General features: G+C 47.6%; 1 protein-coding gene and 6 non-coding genes across 7 annotated transcripts; 4 read left to right on the forward strand and 3 right to left on the reverse strand.

Annotated features, from left to right (window-relative positions):
* Positions 1 to 181: 181 nt before the first annotated feature.
* LOC113597060 (U11 spliceosomal RNA) lies at positions 182 to 295 on the forward strand. Its single transcript, XR_003417912.1, has one exon. It is a non-coding gene; the product is annotated as a U11 spliceosomal RNA (small nuclear RNA).
* A 3106-nt stretch (positions 296 to 3401) lies between these two features.
* On the forward strand, positions 3402 to 3474 carry TRNAR-CCU (transfer RNA arginine (anticodon CCU)). Its single transcript has one exon. It is a non-coding gene; the product is annotated as a tRNA-Arg (tRNA).
* Positions 3475 to 3887: 413 nt separating this feature from the next.
* Positions 3888 to 3960, reverse strand: TRNAR-CCU (transfer RNA arginine (anticodon CCU)). Its single transcript has one exon. It is a non-coding gene; the product is annotated as a tRNA-Arg (tRNA).
* A 353-nt stretch (positions 3961 to 4313) lies between these two features.
* TRNAR-UCG (transfer RNA arginine (anticodon UCG)) lies at positions 4314 to 4386 on the reverse strand. Its single transcript has one exon. It is a non-coding gene; the product is annotated as a tRNA-Arg (tRNA).
* Positions 4387 to 4616: 230 nt separating this feature from the next.
* TRNAR-UCG (transfer RNA arginine (anticodon UCG)) lies at positions 4617 to 4689 on the forward strand. Its single transcript has one exon. It is a non-coding gene; the product is annotated as a tRNA-Arg (tRNA).
* A 230-nt stretch (positions 4690 to 4919) lies between these two features.
* TRNAR-CCU (transfer RNA arginine (anticodon CCU)) lies at positions 4920 to 4992 on the forward strand. The gene has a single exon. It is a non-coding gene; the product is annotated as a tRNA-Arg (tRNA).
* Positions 4993 to 11678: 6686 nt separating this feature from the next.
* ATP5PD (ATP synthase peripheral stalk subunit d) lies at positions 11679 to 16647 on the reverse strand. Its single transcript, XM_015086117.3, has 6 exons — positions 16492 to 16647; positions 14223 to 14353; positions 13851 to 13947; positions 12821 to 12892; positions 12023 to 12085; positions 11679 to 11878 (listed from the first exon to the last, which is right to left on the reverse strand). The coding sequence occupies exons 2-6, from the start codon at positions 14342 to 14344 to the stop codon at positions 11747 to 11749; spliced, it is 486 nt and encodes a 161-aa protein (XP_014941603.1). The 5' UTR covers positions 14345 to 14353; positions 16492 to 16647; the 3' UTR covers positions 11679 to 11746.
* Positions 16648 to 16697: the final 50 nt, after the last annotated feature.

The following is a 16697-nucleotide window of genomic DNA, read 5'->3' on the forward strand; positions in this document are numbered from 1 at the left end:
AATACTGAGTGAAAGGCCCTGGGTGAGGTCCCAGGAAACTAGCAATGAACAAAAACAGTCCTTCCTCCAGAGAACTTAAATTCGATCAGGTGATAATAAAAGTGGAGAAGAAAACTGGATTTCTGTTACGGTAACACAACCTAAAACGTGAATAACTTAAGATCTAAGCAGGTTCTGGGGAAAAAAGGGCTTCTGTCATGAAAAGCACACGTAGGGCAGCTACAACATCAAGAGATTTTGGAAGCATAATTTTTTGCTACCTGGGCAGCTGATGATCATTGTTTCCTGCACACCCCCCACCCAAACAACCAGATAAATAAAGTAAGTAGTTTCTGGGAACCAGAGAAGTAACTAGTTCTAGCTTGAGGGTCAGAGAAGATGTACTTGAGGCGCTTGAGATAGGAGGGGAGGGGCTGGCTGGCCATTCGAGCAAGACAGGAAGACCTTGTCACCTAAAGGCTCCAGTGGTGTCCAAGCCCTGCCTATGGCTGGGACGGTGAACTACAGTATCCAGGGAATGGGCTCTGAAGCCAGTGCGCACGGGGTCAGCTCCTGCCTTCCACCACCCCCAGCTGTGGTGGGGCCTTGGGCAAACCACTTAGCCTCTCTGAACCTCAGTTTCCGCATCTATAAACTAGGGGTGATGTTACCTGTGCCTACCTCATAGGATTGTTGTGTAGCTTAAATGAATCAAGCGGTTAATGGCACTGAGCATGTACTTGGGGGATGCTAACCATGATTGACGGTTCAGTTTGGCTGAAACCCAGGCAATGAGGAGCTGTGGGAGCCACGTTGGCCACATGCAGTGGGAGCCGGGTCTAGAAAGGCCTTCAGTGTGACAAACTAGGACACTTAGCCTCCTCCTCTGCAGAGGCTGTCAGAGGAAGATTAACCTGACTGCGAACGGGCGAGGAGAGTGCGGGGAAATGAGTGCAGGCCGGTGGACTGACCCATGGAGGAGTCAGGGACCCATCCTGGAACTGGGGCAGTGGCAACAGGGATGGAGAGAGAGTAGCAGACGCGAAAGGATTGTGGAGACCGAAATCGGGCCGGGTGGGGTGGGAGCAGGTGAGTGACGTGTGTGATGTGCCTCGAGGCGGGGAAGGCACAAGGGAGCGGCCTTGGGAGGATGGTGGAGTGAGGATGGTTCTGCCTGTGAGGAGCTGCCTCCGGGAGTGACGGAGTGATGCCCAGGAGAGGGGATGCAGCCAGCCCAGGGGCTGGGGGTGAGGTTGCAGCTAGAGTGTGCAGGGCAGAGGACACAAGAAGAGCCTTGGGAATGGGTAGGAGCAGTTGAGGGTGAGCAGAGCAGAATATGGGGACATGCTGGGTTAGATGGTGGCAGCGGGGAAACCAGAAGAGGCATCCCTGTGGGCTGACCCTGGAGCAAAGCGCTGGACCCATGAGGCCCTCAGAAGACATTAAGGGTACATGAAAAGACCTGGAAAAGTGTTTGGGACACACAGGAGGGGATAAAGAGGTAGAGACACAGCAGGCTCGGTAGGGGATGGGGAATAGAGCACAGAAGTAGGACCCATCCTTTAAAAATGCTGAGGGGGTGCCTGGCTGGCTCAGTCGGTTAAGCGTCCGACTCTCAATTTCGGCTCACGTCATGATCTCTCAGTGGGTTCAAGCCCTGAGTTGGAATTCTCTCACTCCCTCTCTCTCTGCCCCTCCCCTGCGCTCTCTCTCTCTCACTCAAAATAAATAAATAAACTTAAATGCTGAGGATTGGGACGCCTGGCTGGCTCAGTGAGTAGAGCATGAGACTCTTGGTCTCAGGTTCGTGCATTCAAGCCCCATGTAAGACGTGGAATAAATAAAGATATTTTTTTTGAAAAGGCTGAGGACAAAAGGGTGAACAAGAATGAAGCGTTCTGCATTCATCCAGCTAGGAGGACCCTTAAGATCTGTACACTTGGCTGCATGTGCACCTCAAGGAACAAATTGGTTCATCTTAAAGGAGAGCACCTCCGGCGGGCCTGGGTGGCTCAGTCCAATGGGTGTTCAACCCTTTGTTGTTGTTGTTGTTTCATTATTTATTTTGAGAGAGACAGAGAAAGTGCGAGCAGGGAAGGGGCAGAGAGAGAGAGAGAGAGAGAATCTCAAGTAGACTCTGCACAGTGCCCAGAGTCTGACACAGAGCTCGAACTCACAAAACTGTTAGATCATGACCTGAGCCAGAGTTGGAAGCTTAACAGACTGAGCCACCCAGGCGCCCCCCACCTTTTTTCTTGAGGGGGCAGGTGTGCAACTCTCAATTTCATCTCAGGTCATGATCTCTGGGTTAGTGGGTTCAGGCCCCAAGTTGGAATTCTCTCTCTCCCTCTCTCTCTGTCCCTTCCCTGTTCGCTCGCTTTCTTTCTCTCTCTCTCTCAAAATAAGTAAGTAAACTTAAAGATCAAGGCCTAGGATGCCTGGCTGGCTCAGTGGGTAGAGCATGTGACTCTTGGTCTCAGGTTCATGAGTTCAAGCCCCATGTAGGGCATGGAGTAAAGGTATTTTTTAAGAGGCTGAGGACAAAAGAATGAATAAGAATGGGGGTCCCTGGGTGGCTCAGTGAGTTAAGCTTCGGACTTCCTGTCAGGTCAAGATTTCATGGTTGGTGGGATCCAGGCCCCAGACCTACCTGCTCAGGATTCACTCTCTCCTGCTCTATGCCCCTTCCCTGCTCATTCTCTCTGTCTCTGTCTCTGTCTCTCCCCCAAAATAAACAAATAAGCTTCAAAACAAAACAACAAGAAAACATGGTTTAAAAGGAGAGCACCCTCAAGGCAGGGGACTGGAGCCAGGTGGGTCAAACTCTTCCTTCTTGCTGATGTTAAGGGGGGAAGGAGATGAGTTTGTGCAGACTTTGCACATGTCGGAGAGAGAAAACCAAAGAAGAACGTGTCCAAATTCCCTGCGCCCTGGACGCGTGGAAATGGGAGAGGCAAGTTCTCCACTCGGCACGACGGGGAATCAAATCTTTCAGAAGCTCATGGATTTTAATAGTGGATTCTAAACCGTGTGTAGCGTTTAAAAATGAGCTCATTCCTTATTTGTATTACTTTTCGTACAAGAGTTTTAAAGAAAGAAAATTATAGGCTGAACATTCTATTTGGCTTTATATATGACTTGCTATGTATGATATATATTTATGACCGGACAGATTTGTTCCTCCTGGTTGTGCATTGCCTGGTGATGGTGAAGATCCCGTGTTTAGGTACCGGTATTTGTGATGGACGCTGTTCTGTGCTCGTTCACTTCCCTACACTACATTTTCCTGACATTCCTGAGTTTTTCGTCCGTTCTGCAGAGGGAGACACGAAGGCTGGGACGGCAGGCTCCACGCACCCGGGCGCCACTGACTCCCAGCCAATCGCGTCTAGGGGACTCAATGGCGGAGGCCCAAGCCGCAGGCCCCAGTGGCCTAATGGATAAGGCACTGGCCTCCTAAGCCAGGGATTGTGGGTTCGAGTCCCACCTGGGGTAAGGGCACCTTTTTGGCTCTCTCGGCGCCTCGTGCTTTACGCACCCTGGAATCCACGCCCCCGCGGCACGGACGCATGAAAAAGCCTGGAGAAGGCCACCCCGCAACTTTTGTACAGCCCACGGGAGGACGGTATGGAGGCGCATTTGGCTTGGAGGCTTAAAGGGGGTGTACAGTGTTTCTGAGGAGGGCGAGGGGTTGACGTAGCGCGGCGACGCAGGCCGCTCCGACCCCCGGATCCCAGCCCTGGAAAACTGCGTGGCAGGAGAAGGTGAGCCCGGCTCCGGGGAGCTCAGGGCCCGAGGCGCGTGGAGCCCCTGGGGACCCGGTTGTCGGCGTGGAGGGAGGCCGGGGTGCGCGGAGCCGCACGCGTTCCCGGCGCCAAAAGTTCACGCGGGGGAGAGGCTGCACAGACCACCCCAGGTGGGACTCGAACCCACAATCCCTGGCTTAGGAGGCCAGTGCCTTATCCATTAGGCCACTGGGGCGCGACAACACGCGACGCCCACGTGGTCCGTGGTAACGCGCAGTCGCGCGCCCCCCCCCCCCACTCCCCCCGCGGCGCAACCCGGGGGACCCGAGTAGTCACCAGCCCCCAGCAAAAAAGCTAGAGTCCGAGGCGAGGCAACGGGGCCGTGCTCCGCGGGGACTACCAGGCTCTGGCGGCGCGCAGTTCCACGGAGAGGACCGGGCTTCCCGGAAGGCGCGTGCCGAGCTGCCTCAGGGACCCCGGAGGGGATGAAGAGGGAGACCGAACGAACCCACAAACGAGGCCGAGAGAGGCTGCTATGGCCCGCGCCACCGAAGGACATGAGCCCTGCCCTTCGGTCCAAAAAGAGGCCGACCACGAAGGGACTCGAACCCTCAATCTTCTGATCCGAAGTCAGACGCCTTATCCGTTAGGCCACGCGGCCGCGACGCCCGGGGCGCCACAGTGCGCGGGCCAGGTGCAGCCCCTTCGGAGGTGGAGGCCCCTGGACGTGGGCAGGAGAGGACCGCGTGCTCCCGACCCCCAAGTGTGCCACAGGTGTGCCGGGGTCGGAGTCGGATGCGGTCCCTCCCTGCAATTAGCGACATTGGTAGACAGTGATAGTGCAGCTGTAGATTACTAAATAGGTATCCGGCAGGGCCAAGTGCGTGAGGGGACCGCGTGGCCTAATGGATAAGGCGTCTGACTTCGGATCAGAAGATTGAGGGTTCGAGTCCCTTCGTGGTCGAAACGTTTTAATCCATCCGTACCGCAACTAAATCCCAGGGCCTACCCTCGTTTTAGACACAGTCGGGCCTCGCTACCCGGTCCTGACCGCAGCCCCCCTCTCCTAGGCTGAGCATGAGGGTTCCCTTGCGATACGAGTTTTGTACCGGAGAGCTTCCGGCCTTGACGTCATTACGCAGCCACACGGCGTCACAGTTCAAGAGGCATGTGATCGGGCGCCGCTTACGTGAAGCCCCAGTGGCCTAATGGATAAGGCACTGGCCTCCTAAGCCAGGGATTGTGGGTTCGAGTCCCATCTGGGGTGGCAAGGTTTACTTGCGCAAGTGCGTTTTCCTGTCATCATGAGTCCGATGAAAACAAGTATCACGTGGGCACAATTTTCCCTTTGTAATAGCACTTTTTTTTTTTTTTGGAGTGTGTGGATGCCTCGGTTGCACGTAATGTGCCTTTTGTTTTGATCAAATCCTACTGCACTTTGAAAGATAAATCCATGTGAGAGCGAACACAGCCCACTTCCTTGTTGCCGCGGTTGGTATCCATATACACCTCGTGAAAGTGCTGCGCAGGCTACAGATCCACGTGCGTGTGAGTCCGTCACAGGAAAGTTACAAGCAGCGCAAAAGGCAGCCCCCTGCCCCTCAAACCTCCCGCCGGAGCCGGGGGGTGGGGGCTTGCAGGGTGGGGGTGCTGCCCATTCCCGCGCCCTCAACGCTGTTGAAACGGCACACCTGCCCACTGCCCGGGCTGGGACGAGGAGGGGTGCGCGGAAGCACAGGCGTGCACGCGCAGTGCACAAGGCGACGACAGTGCAGCCTCTGCTATCAGCCCAGGCCCTCAGGAAAAAGGTGGCACTGGAGTGCTTGAAAAGGGGCTGGCGGAGAGAGGTACGTTTATGATCTTCGCACTTTCCTATGTATATGATCCTTTAGTAAAATGCTTAATTAAAAAAAAAACAACCTATTATTGGCCAGATTTTGTCTTTTGTCTTTTTTTTTTTTTTCCTTTGGAGCACACAGGGCAGTGGTTGGTCTTTCCAGGTTGACTCTCACATTATGTGCACTTGGAGGATACCATGTCTACCCGTGGGGGGCGGCTGTAGTGTTCATTAGATTTTCCTAACTCTTTACCCCCAAAAAGTTTAAAAACCACCGTTCCTTGTACTTTTCCAAAAGAAACAACAAATTTCCAGAAGTACAGAATCTTCCTCTACTTTCTCCAGGATCATCCAGAATTCTTCATGCCCTCTCTACTCCAAACCAGTCACCAAGTTTTCAGGATGCTTTTTTTTTTTTTTTTTTTTTTGAGATTTAAGTAATCTGTACACCCAACGTGGGGCTCGAACTCACAACTCCGAGATCAAGAGTTGCACCCTCTACAGACTGAGCCAGCCAAGCACTCCGTGGATGTTACTTTTAAGCTATCTCTTGCTCCCAGGCCCTTCCACGTGGCTGCAACATCATGGCCCTAGACTGTACCGCTGGAGCCACTGCTTTTTCGCTCCGTTTCAGGCTTCACTTCTAAAACCATCCTCAGGACCCTGACTCCATGGAGCTTACATTCCAGTGAGAGAGAAGGCAGTAAACAAGTAAACTGATGAATAGGATGGTTTCAAAATAAAAGGGGTGATGGGGAACACTTGGTTGAGTACTCAGAGAAGGCCTCCGGGTAGAGAACAGCAAGGGCATCATTGGCAATCCTGTCACCTTCAGGGGACTTCTTTAATGTCTTGGCTGATACACTGTCCACCTCACAGGGTTGTTGTGGGGAGTAAATGAGATGATATTCATGTAAAGTGAGTAGAACGATGCCTGGAGCACAATATGTGCTCTATAAGTCTTGATTGTCACCATTTACTAACAGACTACTTTGCCCCATTATTCAAGGTTTATATGTGATAGGATATTCTCTCAGCTAGATGTGAATCCCTGAAAGCTCAAATTTCATCTTTTCTTTTCCTTCATTCATTATGAATTCATATGAAGATTCTTCTGAATGCCAAGCACAGTGCTAAGCCCTGGGGAATATAGATATGACTAAGGTATAATGCTAGCACTCAACAAAGAATCTTTTAGAATCCTCTAGATCTTTCTAATCCTCTAGGATTGAACATTTCTATGAAATGTTTGCATTATTTTTATCTTCCAACACTCTGTAATCACTTGGTTTTTCATTGGAATGCATGAAAACGAGGAGTTTCTTTCCAAGTGCCTGCATTTTTGTCTTGTTTTGTTATTATAACTTATACTTTGGCTATTAATTGTTGATTTTATGTAACATTTGCTCTGGGATCAGTTGTTTTTTTTTTTTTTTATTTGAAGCATTCTTTCTTGTCTAACATTATCAGTTTCCAGTTATTTTGTTTGTATGACATAGAATTTAGTATATAAGCTATTAAGTGAGCCTTTTTATTAGTCTGCTATAGTCTTTGTTTTGCAAATGCCAAAAATAGGTGTGTTAAAATCCTTACAAACGTTATACAAATGTTATGCGTCCAGCAATTTTTAAAACTCTTCTTGCTTTATATTTTTTGATGCTTCATATTTTTTTTCAGCACATCAAGGTTCCAATCATTTTTCATGTCTACTGTTCCCTTTAATAATTACATTTGACACATTTCATGTTTTTGTCTTGAATTCTACCTTGCTAGATGGTAATATAAGTCTACATTCTTGCCCATCCTTTAAAAATGTGTATTATGAAAATTTTCAAACATACACAAAACCAGAGAATAGTGCATGAACCACCCTAGAGTTATCAGCCATTAGGATGTTTTCACATTTGCTCCATTAATCCCTTTTTCCCCCTAAAGTGTTGGGGTTTTGTTGGTGTTAAAAATCTCTACACCCAACATGGGGCTTGAACTTACAACCCTGAAATGAAGAGTTGGGTGCTCTACCAACCTAAGCCAGCCAGGAGCCCCTTTTCTCTCTTTTATTTATTTCGAGAGAGAGCACACACATGATCGGGGGAGGGGCAGAGGGAGAGAGAGAATCCCAAGCAGGCTTCCCACTGCCAGCACCAGAGCCCGACTTGGGGCTCAAACCCACGAACCCTGAGATCATGACCCAAGCCGGAACCGAGCCAGATGCTTAACCAACTGAGCCACCCAGGAGCCCCTTAAGTATTTTAAAGTAATCCCAGACATCGTAACATTTCACCACAGTAGACATTCACATATTTCAATATTCATCTCTTGATTGGTGCAAATCAGGATCCAAATAAGGTTATACACCACGTTTGGATGTTGGGTAAGCTGTCCTTACCTTACCCACTGACTTGTTGAAAAGCAAAGGTCAAATGTCTCATATTTTAGGTTTATCTTTACTTCTTCATGGTGTCATTTAGCTTGTTCTTCTATCCTAGATATTTCCTCTTGGTGCACCTGGGTGGTTCAGTTGGTTGAGCATCTGACTCTTGATTTTGGCTTAGGTCACAATCTCACAGTTCAGTTGGTTCAGTTCGTGGGATCAAGCCTCCCGTTGGGCTCTGCACTGACGGTGCAGAGCCTGCTTGGGATTGCACCAGATATTTCTTCTCAATTGGAAGTTAGTTTCAATGCCTCAATTAAATTCAGATTCAACGTTTGGGGGGGGAAAAGAACTTTCAAATAGTGCTATGTATTTAATACAGATCAGAAGGTATAGAAGATAGCCTTGGCATCAAGAGGTGACAGCCTGATCATGGTCAAGTTCCTCAACTTTCCATGTAATGGTTTCATCCACTGATGAGCTTTGCCTGAATTAACTATTTCATTATGGATTACAGAATAGTCACTTTTCTAATATTCTTTTCCATTTATTAGCTGAAATATGTTGTAAAAAACTTTCTCTCATTGTCTATTAGTTTATCCCAAATACAGTTGTTTAAAAAGGTAGGATAAATGCTTAATTTTTTCCCCTTCAGTGCCGGGTTTTTTTTTTTTTTTTTTTTTTTTAATGTTTATTTTTGAGAGAGAGAGAGAGTGCGGGAGCACGGGAGGGGGGGGGCGGGGGACAGAGGATCCGAAGCAGGCTCTGTGCTGACAGCAGCCAGCCTGATGCGGGGCTTGAACTCACAAACTGTGAGATCATGACCTGAGCCAAAGTCAGATGCTTGACTGAGCCACCCAGGGACCCCCAGGATGCCAGTTTTTAAATAATGACTTGGAACCTTGATACATCTTTTTTTTTTTTTTTTTTTTTTTAAGGATGGACAGCTTGTGGTTGGATTTTGGGTTGACCCAGTGTGAAAATTTGCCTCCTAATAGGGGTGTTTACTGACTCATAATTATCCTAAGTATGTTTGATTCTGTATTTATGCTTTTTATTTTTCTTAATGTAAAATATTTTAGAGAGAGTGAGCATGCACATGAATGGGGGAGGTGCAGAGAGAGAGAGAGAGAGAGAGAGAGAGAATCTGAAGCAGGCTCCTTGCTCTCAGCACAGAGCCAGGTGCAGGGCATGATCTCCTGGTTCATGAGATCATAGTTCATGACCTGAGCCAAAATCAAGGGTTGGGACGCTTAACAGACTGAGCCACCCTGATGCAACTGTTTTTGCTGATTTCTATCTTTAGCTCTTGCTCTTTTTTCTATTGATTTGAAAGATATAATCCTATTTTACTAGTGATTTTTTTTTTTTTTAAGATTTTAAGTTATCTCTACACCCAGTGTGGGGCTTGAACTCACAACCCAAGATCAAGAGTTGCACAGTCCACAAACTGAGCCAGCCAGGTGCCCCCCTAGTGACTAATTTTTCTGTAAAATCAATGTCCACTCAATGCAAAAACTGCAAACCACCCAGGAGGGTATACAATTTAGAAGTGCCCCAATACTATGCAAGTGCCTTGGAAGGAGAGCATGTTCTCAGCGGTTCACTTGTGTCTCTTCCAGTAAGTCTTACAAAGGGTCTCCCCCAATGCTAGGGACTCCTGTTACAAAACTTCCTGAGTGGGCATCGAGATTCCTTGAAGGGGAGTTCTAACCGCAGTCCAAAAGCAAACTGAACGGCTTTTTCTCAGATCCCCCGTGTTTTCACTCGTCTGAATTCTTCGATATTCAATGGGATGACTCAGTGCCAGTTGAGTGAAGGATTCACAGCGGAAAGCGTGTGGTACTAATTTGTTTGGTGCATGAAAGGCCTCTGGCACAGCTACATCACAGACTGTCACGAGAGCAGCTCTTAAGTGGAACACACCTTGCCCCTTAACCTTCTACCTTCAGCATAGTGCCTGCCCCTACGATCGGGGGTGATGGTGCCTAGGCTCTCCTGTTTATGTCCTTTAGGACCACGTCACCTTCTAAGCGCTCCCAGCCATTGCTGCCATTTCTCCAGTACAGCCCGTCTGCAATATTTGGTAGCAATGTCACAAAACTGTTGGTCTGTGCAGGCTATCCTTCCTCTTCCAGGTTTTTCCTACAGGGCTTAAGCCTCATCCAGTCAGATGCCTCTGCTCAGAACAGCTGCTTACCTAGAAACTTCACATTTAATTCTCATTATAATCCTGATGTTTGTGAATGAGAAGAGGCAAGTCTTAAGATAGTGAATAAGTAGTCTAAAACCAGCAATTAAAACAGTCAAAAGAGTAAAGTGGTAGGCATACGAGGTCCTCTGACTTCAAGGGTAATAGAAAGCTTTCTACCACCTCACGTTACTTTATTTTTTTTTAATTTTTTAAAATGTTTATTTAATTTTGAGAGAGAGAGAGAAGCACACTGCAAGCAGGGGAGGGGCAGAGAAAGACAGAATCAGGAGGAGGCTTCAGGCTCTGAGCTATCAGCACAGAACCCAACATAGGGCTTGAACCCACGAACTGTGAGATCATGACCTGAAGTGGGATGCCTAACCAGCCAAGGCAGCCAGGTGCCCCTTTCTTTCTTTCTTTTTTAAAGTAATCTCTACACCCAACGTGGGGCTCAAAGTCAGGACCCTGAGATCAAGAGTCACATGCTCTGATGGCTAAGCTAGCCAGACACCTGCACCTCACCTTACTTTAAAAAAAAAAAAAAAATTTAATGTTTATTTATTTTTGAGACAGAGAGAGACAGAGCATGAACGGGGGAGGGGCAGAGAAAGAGGGAGACACAGAATCCGAAGCAGGCTCCAGGCTCTGAGCAGTCAGCACAGAGCCCGATGCGGGGCTCGAACTCACAGACTGTGAGATCATGAGCCACCCAGGTGCCTCTGCACCTCACCTTAAACCACCTGGGACACCTGGGTGGCTCAGTCAGTTAAGTGTCCGACTTCAGCTCAGGTCATGGTCTCATGGTTCATGAGTTTGAGCCCCGCACTGGGCTGTGCTGACAGCTCAGAGCCTGGGGCCTGCTTCAGATTCTATGTCTCCCTCTGTTTCTGTTCCTCCCCTGCTCACACTGTCTCCCTCTCCTTCAAAAATAAAAAAATAAAATAAATTTAAACCACATGTATTTCTTGGCACTGCTCAGAAGTCCTGCTAACTAGGATCAATAGTAGGAATTTTTTTAATGAAATGATGGAATTAAAATAATTTTCTATGTTCAAGCACAAAGCTGTACTACATTTTAACTTTGCAACAAAATTTCCTTTTATCCCACATTTATGGTGAAGAGCTGAAACAGAGGAGATCCCTGCTTGCTACTCACCCTGTTATATCTGCAATGTGGACCATCTGTCCTTGTGACTGACTTAGGGACAAGTAGAAGGGAGCACTGCTTAGGAACCAGTGGTTTGAAATCAAAGAGGAAGTTCAAGGGATCAGTAGATGTTTCTTCCTTATTACATTCCAGTGAAATACACTGTCATCAGCCCTACTGTTATTTTTGTGGGTTTTTTTGTTTTTCTTTTTTTTCCTATTGTTACTTGTTAAGATTTCAGCAGCTCTGGGGGCTAACTGGCTCCTACATATCCTAACCATGAGATAACTGGACCAGCACAAACCTGTAGGCTCACCTTTCCATTTTAATAAAAAGACCACTTCCAGTGAGGGCACCTCAGAGTTATAATTATCTCTGCTGCAAAGGAACAGACACACAGCACCGTATCATTATTTTTAATGTCCAGAATTTATAATACAAGGGCCAGAGCTTTCTCCCCAACTCAAGTTTATAAATTTTCGATTGGCTTGTGAGGCCAGTAGGGATACTTCTTTTTGTCTAATTTGGTTTCTGGGAAGACTTCATTCAGGTCCTCAATGGTCATCTGATCAAATGGAATTATATTCTTCATCTTCTCCAGCTGGAAAGAGGGCAATTGGGTGAAGGTAAAGAGGGCCACAGAGATACAAAAACGAATCCAAGGTAGGTTACTGCCACTGGGTGAAAGGAGTGTGGCCGTGAGAGAGAGAGGACCTATTACAAACAACAGCCAAGGGTCACTTACCTCTTTTTCATATTCCACAATCCTGGCCTTTGAGAGAGACAAAAACTCAGCACAACTTTTCACCTTAAAGAGAAGGGAGACATTCTGTTTTGAAACCAAGTTGTACTGTCCTGACTCTGAGGCTCCCAAGACAGAAAAATCCCAGAGCCCACCCCTCTTGCCTTCCCATTCTGTGCAGACTCCTGCGTGTGCCGACTCCTGAGGGGAGCATGCTTTGGGAAGCAAACTACAGCTTTTCCTAAATGCACAAAGAAGCCCATACAGGAGAGCCAGCTTATAATAGCAGGACCAGGGTTGTCAACAATTTGCTCACCTAGACAACCTACAAAATGCCAGTATTTCACAGGGGCTGCTTACTGTACACTCAGGACAAGCCGTCTGATCACTAGCCAGACTTCTCTTTGGTGGAGCCACCGGTGTTCCCACATTTGGCTTTCATACTTTCAAGCAAATAGGTATTTGACTACTACCTTGGATAATTTCTCTACCTGATTCTAACTCCGTAATTGTTTTTAACAGCTTAGTTGAGGTATGACTGACATACAATAAAATGCACATACTTAAAGAATGCCACTTGGTAACTTGTGACCTATGTATCCACCTATGAAACCAGCAACACAATCGAGACAAGGAACAAATTTATCAGCCCCCTCCCTCCCATTCCCAGGCAACTACTGAAGCACTATTGCCATAGATTACTTGCATTTTCTAGAGCTCACTCTACTTCACCTAACTTCTAAGAAATACGGAGCCATCAGGAATTAGGAGAATCTTAAAATCAGAGTCTCAACTACTTACATCTTCTCTTTCTTCAGCATCCACCTGGACAGTATATTTATCCTCTGGCACAGGAACCTTCAGGGCATTAAACTACAAACACAGGGACAGTTGTTACTAATATACCCGGGAGTCCAAGAAAGGGCTCAAAACCACCGATCCTTATAGATAAAAACATTCCCCATTCCAAGAGAAAACCAGTATGCATCTAGAGTGTTGTAGTAGAAAGATTAGCCTGAAAACAGGAGCTCAAGGTTCTCAGTCCTGTCGCTAACTGGACAATTCTTTATTACAATGAGCTTCAGTGTCATCATCTGAAAAGGATGGTTGGATTTGATGACCTCAAAAATGGCCTCCTAGAACCTTGTAGTCTGAAGAAACTCTGATTTCTCTTTCTGGACTGACTGGCAGAAGAACGTTTGCATAATGGAGATGGAGATGGTCTCCTTAGAAGACTGCCGAGTCCTATAGCCCCAGCACGGAGCACTGCACCTGGCACAGGGTAGGCCTTTGGAAAGCATCTGTCAAATGGGTAAACAACTAAATTCCAGATACTGAGGTTTAACATGTAAACATCAGAAATGGAGATACGTAGGTGAGAAATTAAGCCACAAGACACAGTAAAAAGGAGCAGGAAAAGGGAAAAAAAGGTAGAAAAGGTGTTAGGGAGACAGGTGAGGGGCTAAAAAATAATTCCGGAAGAGTTGGGATGGAAACATTTAACTTCACAGCCCTCTGGCTCCCTGATTAAGGCTGTATGGGCTGTTTCTTTGGATAAGAAATCTGCCAAATAAATAGACCCTGAATTCTCCACGTTTACCGTATAAAACTACCACCTCAAGACCTTTGGCCACACCCATTTTTCCTGAGGTTCCTTTTGGACCTGTTTTATTTTTTACCCCAACATTAAAATTATATTTCCTTAATATGGGACCTGTTAACAGCACCCTTCTTTCCACACTGTCATCCTGCACAGGTAATTACCTACTGTTCTGCTCCATACCCACAAGCCACATTACAAGACCAGTGCTTTAGCTGCCTGAAGTCTCACCTTCTTCTCAAAGTCATCTACCAAGCCAGCCTTCGCCACATTGGCCCTGTAGTAAGCCCAGTCGATAGCAGGTGGATTCTCGGGGAGAGTTGCCAACCTGCTCACATGGAAGAAAAAAAGTTAAGATTCTTCTATGAGCAACAGAAAATCCACACAGTACTTTCCCTGTTCCTTATTCCTATGGCCTAGAGCTATTATCACACTTTTCTCTAGGAGAGAGATTCCAGGAATGCCAAAAACTACTTTCATTTGCAAAATGTATGAATTTCTTTATACCAGAAGAGCATCAGAAATTCATATTTAATTCCAAAGCACTGTTTTGCTTCCACATTTGGAGCAAGTTAAGAGGGTCCCTCTCAGAATGGTACTGACCTGGAGGTGAGAGTCTCATTCCAGGATTTCAGGGAGTTAGCAATGGCCTTCTGGTTTCGGGGTATGATCTCCCCAAAAGCTACCCAGTCAATGGCTTTTAGAGCAAGTTTTCGCCCAGCCATCTTGAGATCCTGGAAAATAAAACAGGTCAGATCAAAACAGGACTCTTAGAGGGGCGCCTGGGTGGCTCAGTCGGTTAAGCGTCTGACTTCGGCTCAGGTCACGATCTCGCGGTCCGTGAGTTCGAGCCCCGCGTCGGGCTCTGGGCTGATGGCTCAGAGCCTGGAGCCTGCTTCCGATTCTGTGTCTCCCTCTCTCTCTGCCCTTCCCCCATTCATGCTCTGTCTCTCTCTGTCTCGAAAATAAATAAACGTTAAAAAAAAAAACAAAAAAACAACAGGACTCTTAGAGCAAATCCTCCAAAGGGCACCTTAGAAACATGCAAATCTGTAAGAAATAGAGAAGCATCCTCTGAGCACTTGGTGAGTATGTTTATCAACTGAAGGAATCAGGATTACTAAACAAGGAACAAGTTTAGCTTTGCAAATTCAAGGCATGCAACCTGCCATATAACCACATTATTTCCCCTGAAACTGTCCCCCTCTATTCCCCCAATTCCCACTCCTCCTTAAAAGCCCAGTTCTTTAGCGTTTGCTCTTATCTTCGGAAATATTGCTAAAGTAACACTCATGCATTACATAAAAGTTAATCATTTAAATACATTTCCACTCAGAATGAATGTGTTTTATTCACTGATTCTCCAGTGCACAGAACCTGATACATACCCAAGTTTCAACAAAGCTTAAATACAGCAGACCCTATGCCGGAAAAAATGGGGATAATACCGGCCCTGCTTATCTCAGAAAGCTGTTAAAAGTACCAAGTGAGGGGCGCCTGGCTGGCTCAGTCGGTTAAGCGTCCTACTTCAGCTCAGATCACGATCTCACAGCTCATGGGTTTGAGCCCTGCTTCTGGCTCTGTGCTGACAGCTCAGAACCTGGAGCCTGCTTCTGATTGTGTCTCTCTCGTTCTCTCTCTGCCCCTCCCCAACTTGCACTCTGTCTTCTCTTAAAAATAAATAAACATTTAAAAAAATTAAGAGGCGCCTGGGTGGCTCAGTCGATTGAGGTTCCAACTTTCGGTCAGGTCATGATCTCACCGTTTGTGGAGTTTGAGCCCCGTGTTGGGTTCTCTGCTGACAGCTCAGAGCCTGGAGCCTGCTTTGGATTCTGTGTCTCATTCTCTCTCTGCCCCTCCCCCACTTGTGCTCTGTCTCTCTGTGTCTCTCAAAAATAAATGGAAAAAAAAATTTTTTAACTTAAAAAAAAAGTACCAAGTGAAATTGTGCACACCAATTTGCCCTACAGTCTCCTACAAGCTTAAGGGGCTCTCTACCCCTTCCCTACCGGATTGGTAATACCTGCACTTTCTAATTCAGGTCTGATTATCCTCTGCAGCACTAGCACATGCCCTGTGGATTCTAGCAATAACCTTAACACAGGTATTCCATATGTGTGAACGTGAGAGAAGATAGAAAGTAGTTACAGCCATTTTTTTTTCCCCTTAACTAAGAAAATGGGAAAATAGTCAAAACTAAATTTAAGATCAGTGCCAGACATTAGGAGAAAGACAATGTCAAAAGTCTTTACAAACTACGGGGTGGATCACAAGGAAGGTGGAAGAAATCCTCCTCGGGATCTTAAAAAGAAACTGTTCCAACACCTGCCTCTTGGTTTCTCTTTCCCTCTCAGGATAAGTGGAGGTGATGGGCAGGTGACTCTTAAAAGACGCCAGAGAAATAAGCGCCTTGACAGAGACTTTTCCAAGCACCAGTGCAGGTAGGCTTCATAAATGATGGGATTTTGTCTTGCTCTGAACGCTCCACACGCTCGAATGCCAGGACCCTCAAGAGGAAGAGACTGAGTGTCCCTCAACAAGTTAACACGATCTCGGGGTAACATTTCCCCAGCCCCCAGACCGAACTGCCGAAGTCGGCCTTGGTGGGGGCGGACCGAACCAGATCAGGTGTGGGGAAGCACCTCGGTCAGAGGTGGCAGGTCGACCCCAGCGACCTCGCGCGAGGGGGAGGGGAGCGGAAGGGAGTGCGGCGCAGAGCGGCGGCTGCAGTTACACCCGGACACTTTGGCAGCGGAACAACGGCAGGGCAGGCATCCTCGGCAGGGGTGCGACAAGGGTCGGCGCAAGGTCTGAAGGAGGCAAGGCACGGCAGCCCGCCAGAGTCGGGCCCAACGCCCCAAACCCCACTCACCTTCACCTACCGCGGCGGCCCACAGTCCACAGCAGCAAGGGACGGAAATGGGTCACCGGAAAGTTTCCCAGAGCCAATCCCAACGCCAAAGGGGAGGGCCTTGCTTCGCAGGTCAGCCCGTAGAAATGGAGGCTGGTTCCGGAAGTCCCGCCCACGAGGGCGGGCGCGTCACCGCCCCCTGCACGGGTCCCCGGGAGCTGGTTGGG

The sequence above is a fragment of the Acinonyx jubatus genome, chromosome E1 (assembly GCF_027475565.1).
Source record: "Acinonyx jubatus isolate Ajub_Pintada_27869175 chromosome E1, VMU_Ajub_asm_v1.0, whole genome shotgun sequence".
Taxonomy (NCBI): Eukaryota; Metazoa; Chordata; class Mammalia; order Carnivora; family Felidae; genus Acinonyx; species Acinonyx jubatus.

Bases quoted from the DNA above. Each gene is read 5' to 3' on its own strand.
- ATP5PD (XM_015086117.3), bottom strand. From the start codon at position 14,344: ATGGCTGGGCGAAAACTTGCTCTAAAAGCCATTGACTGGGTAGCTTTT. The intron at 13,948-14,222 runs GTCAGTACCATT...CCATGTGAGCAG, and splicing joins AATGAGACTCTCACCTCCAG to GTTGGCAACTCTCCCCGAGA. The intron at 12,893-13,850 runs GTGAGACTTCAG...CTGTGTTTGTAG, and splicing joins TAGATGACTTTGAGAAGAAG to TTTAATGCCCTGAAGGTTCC.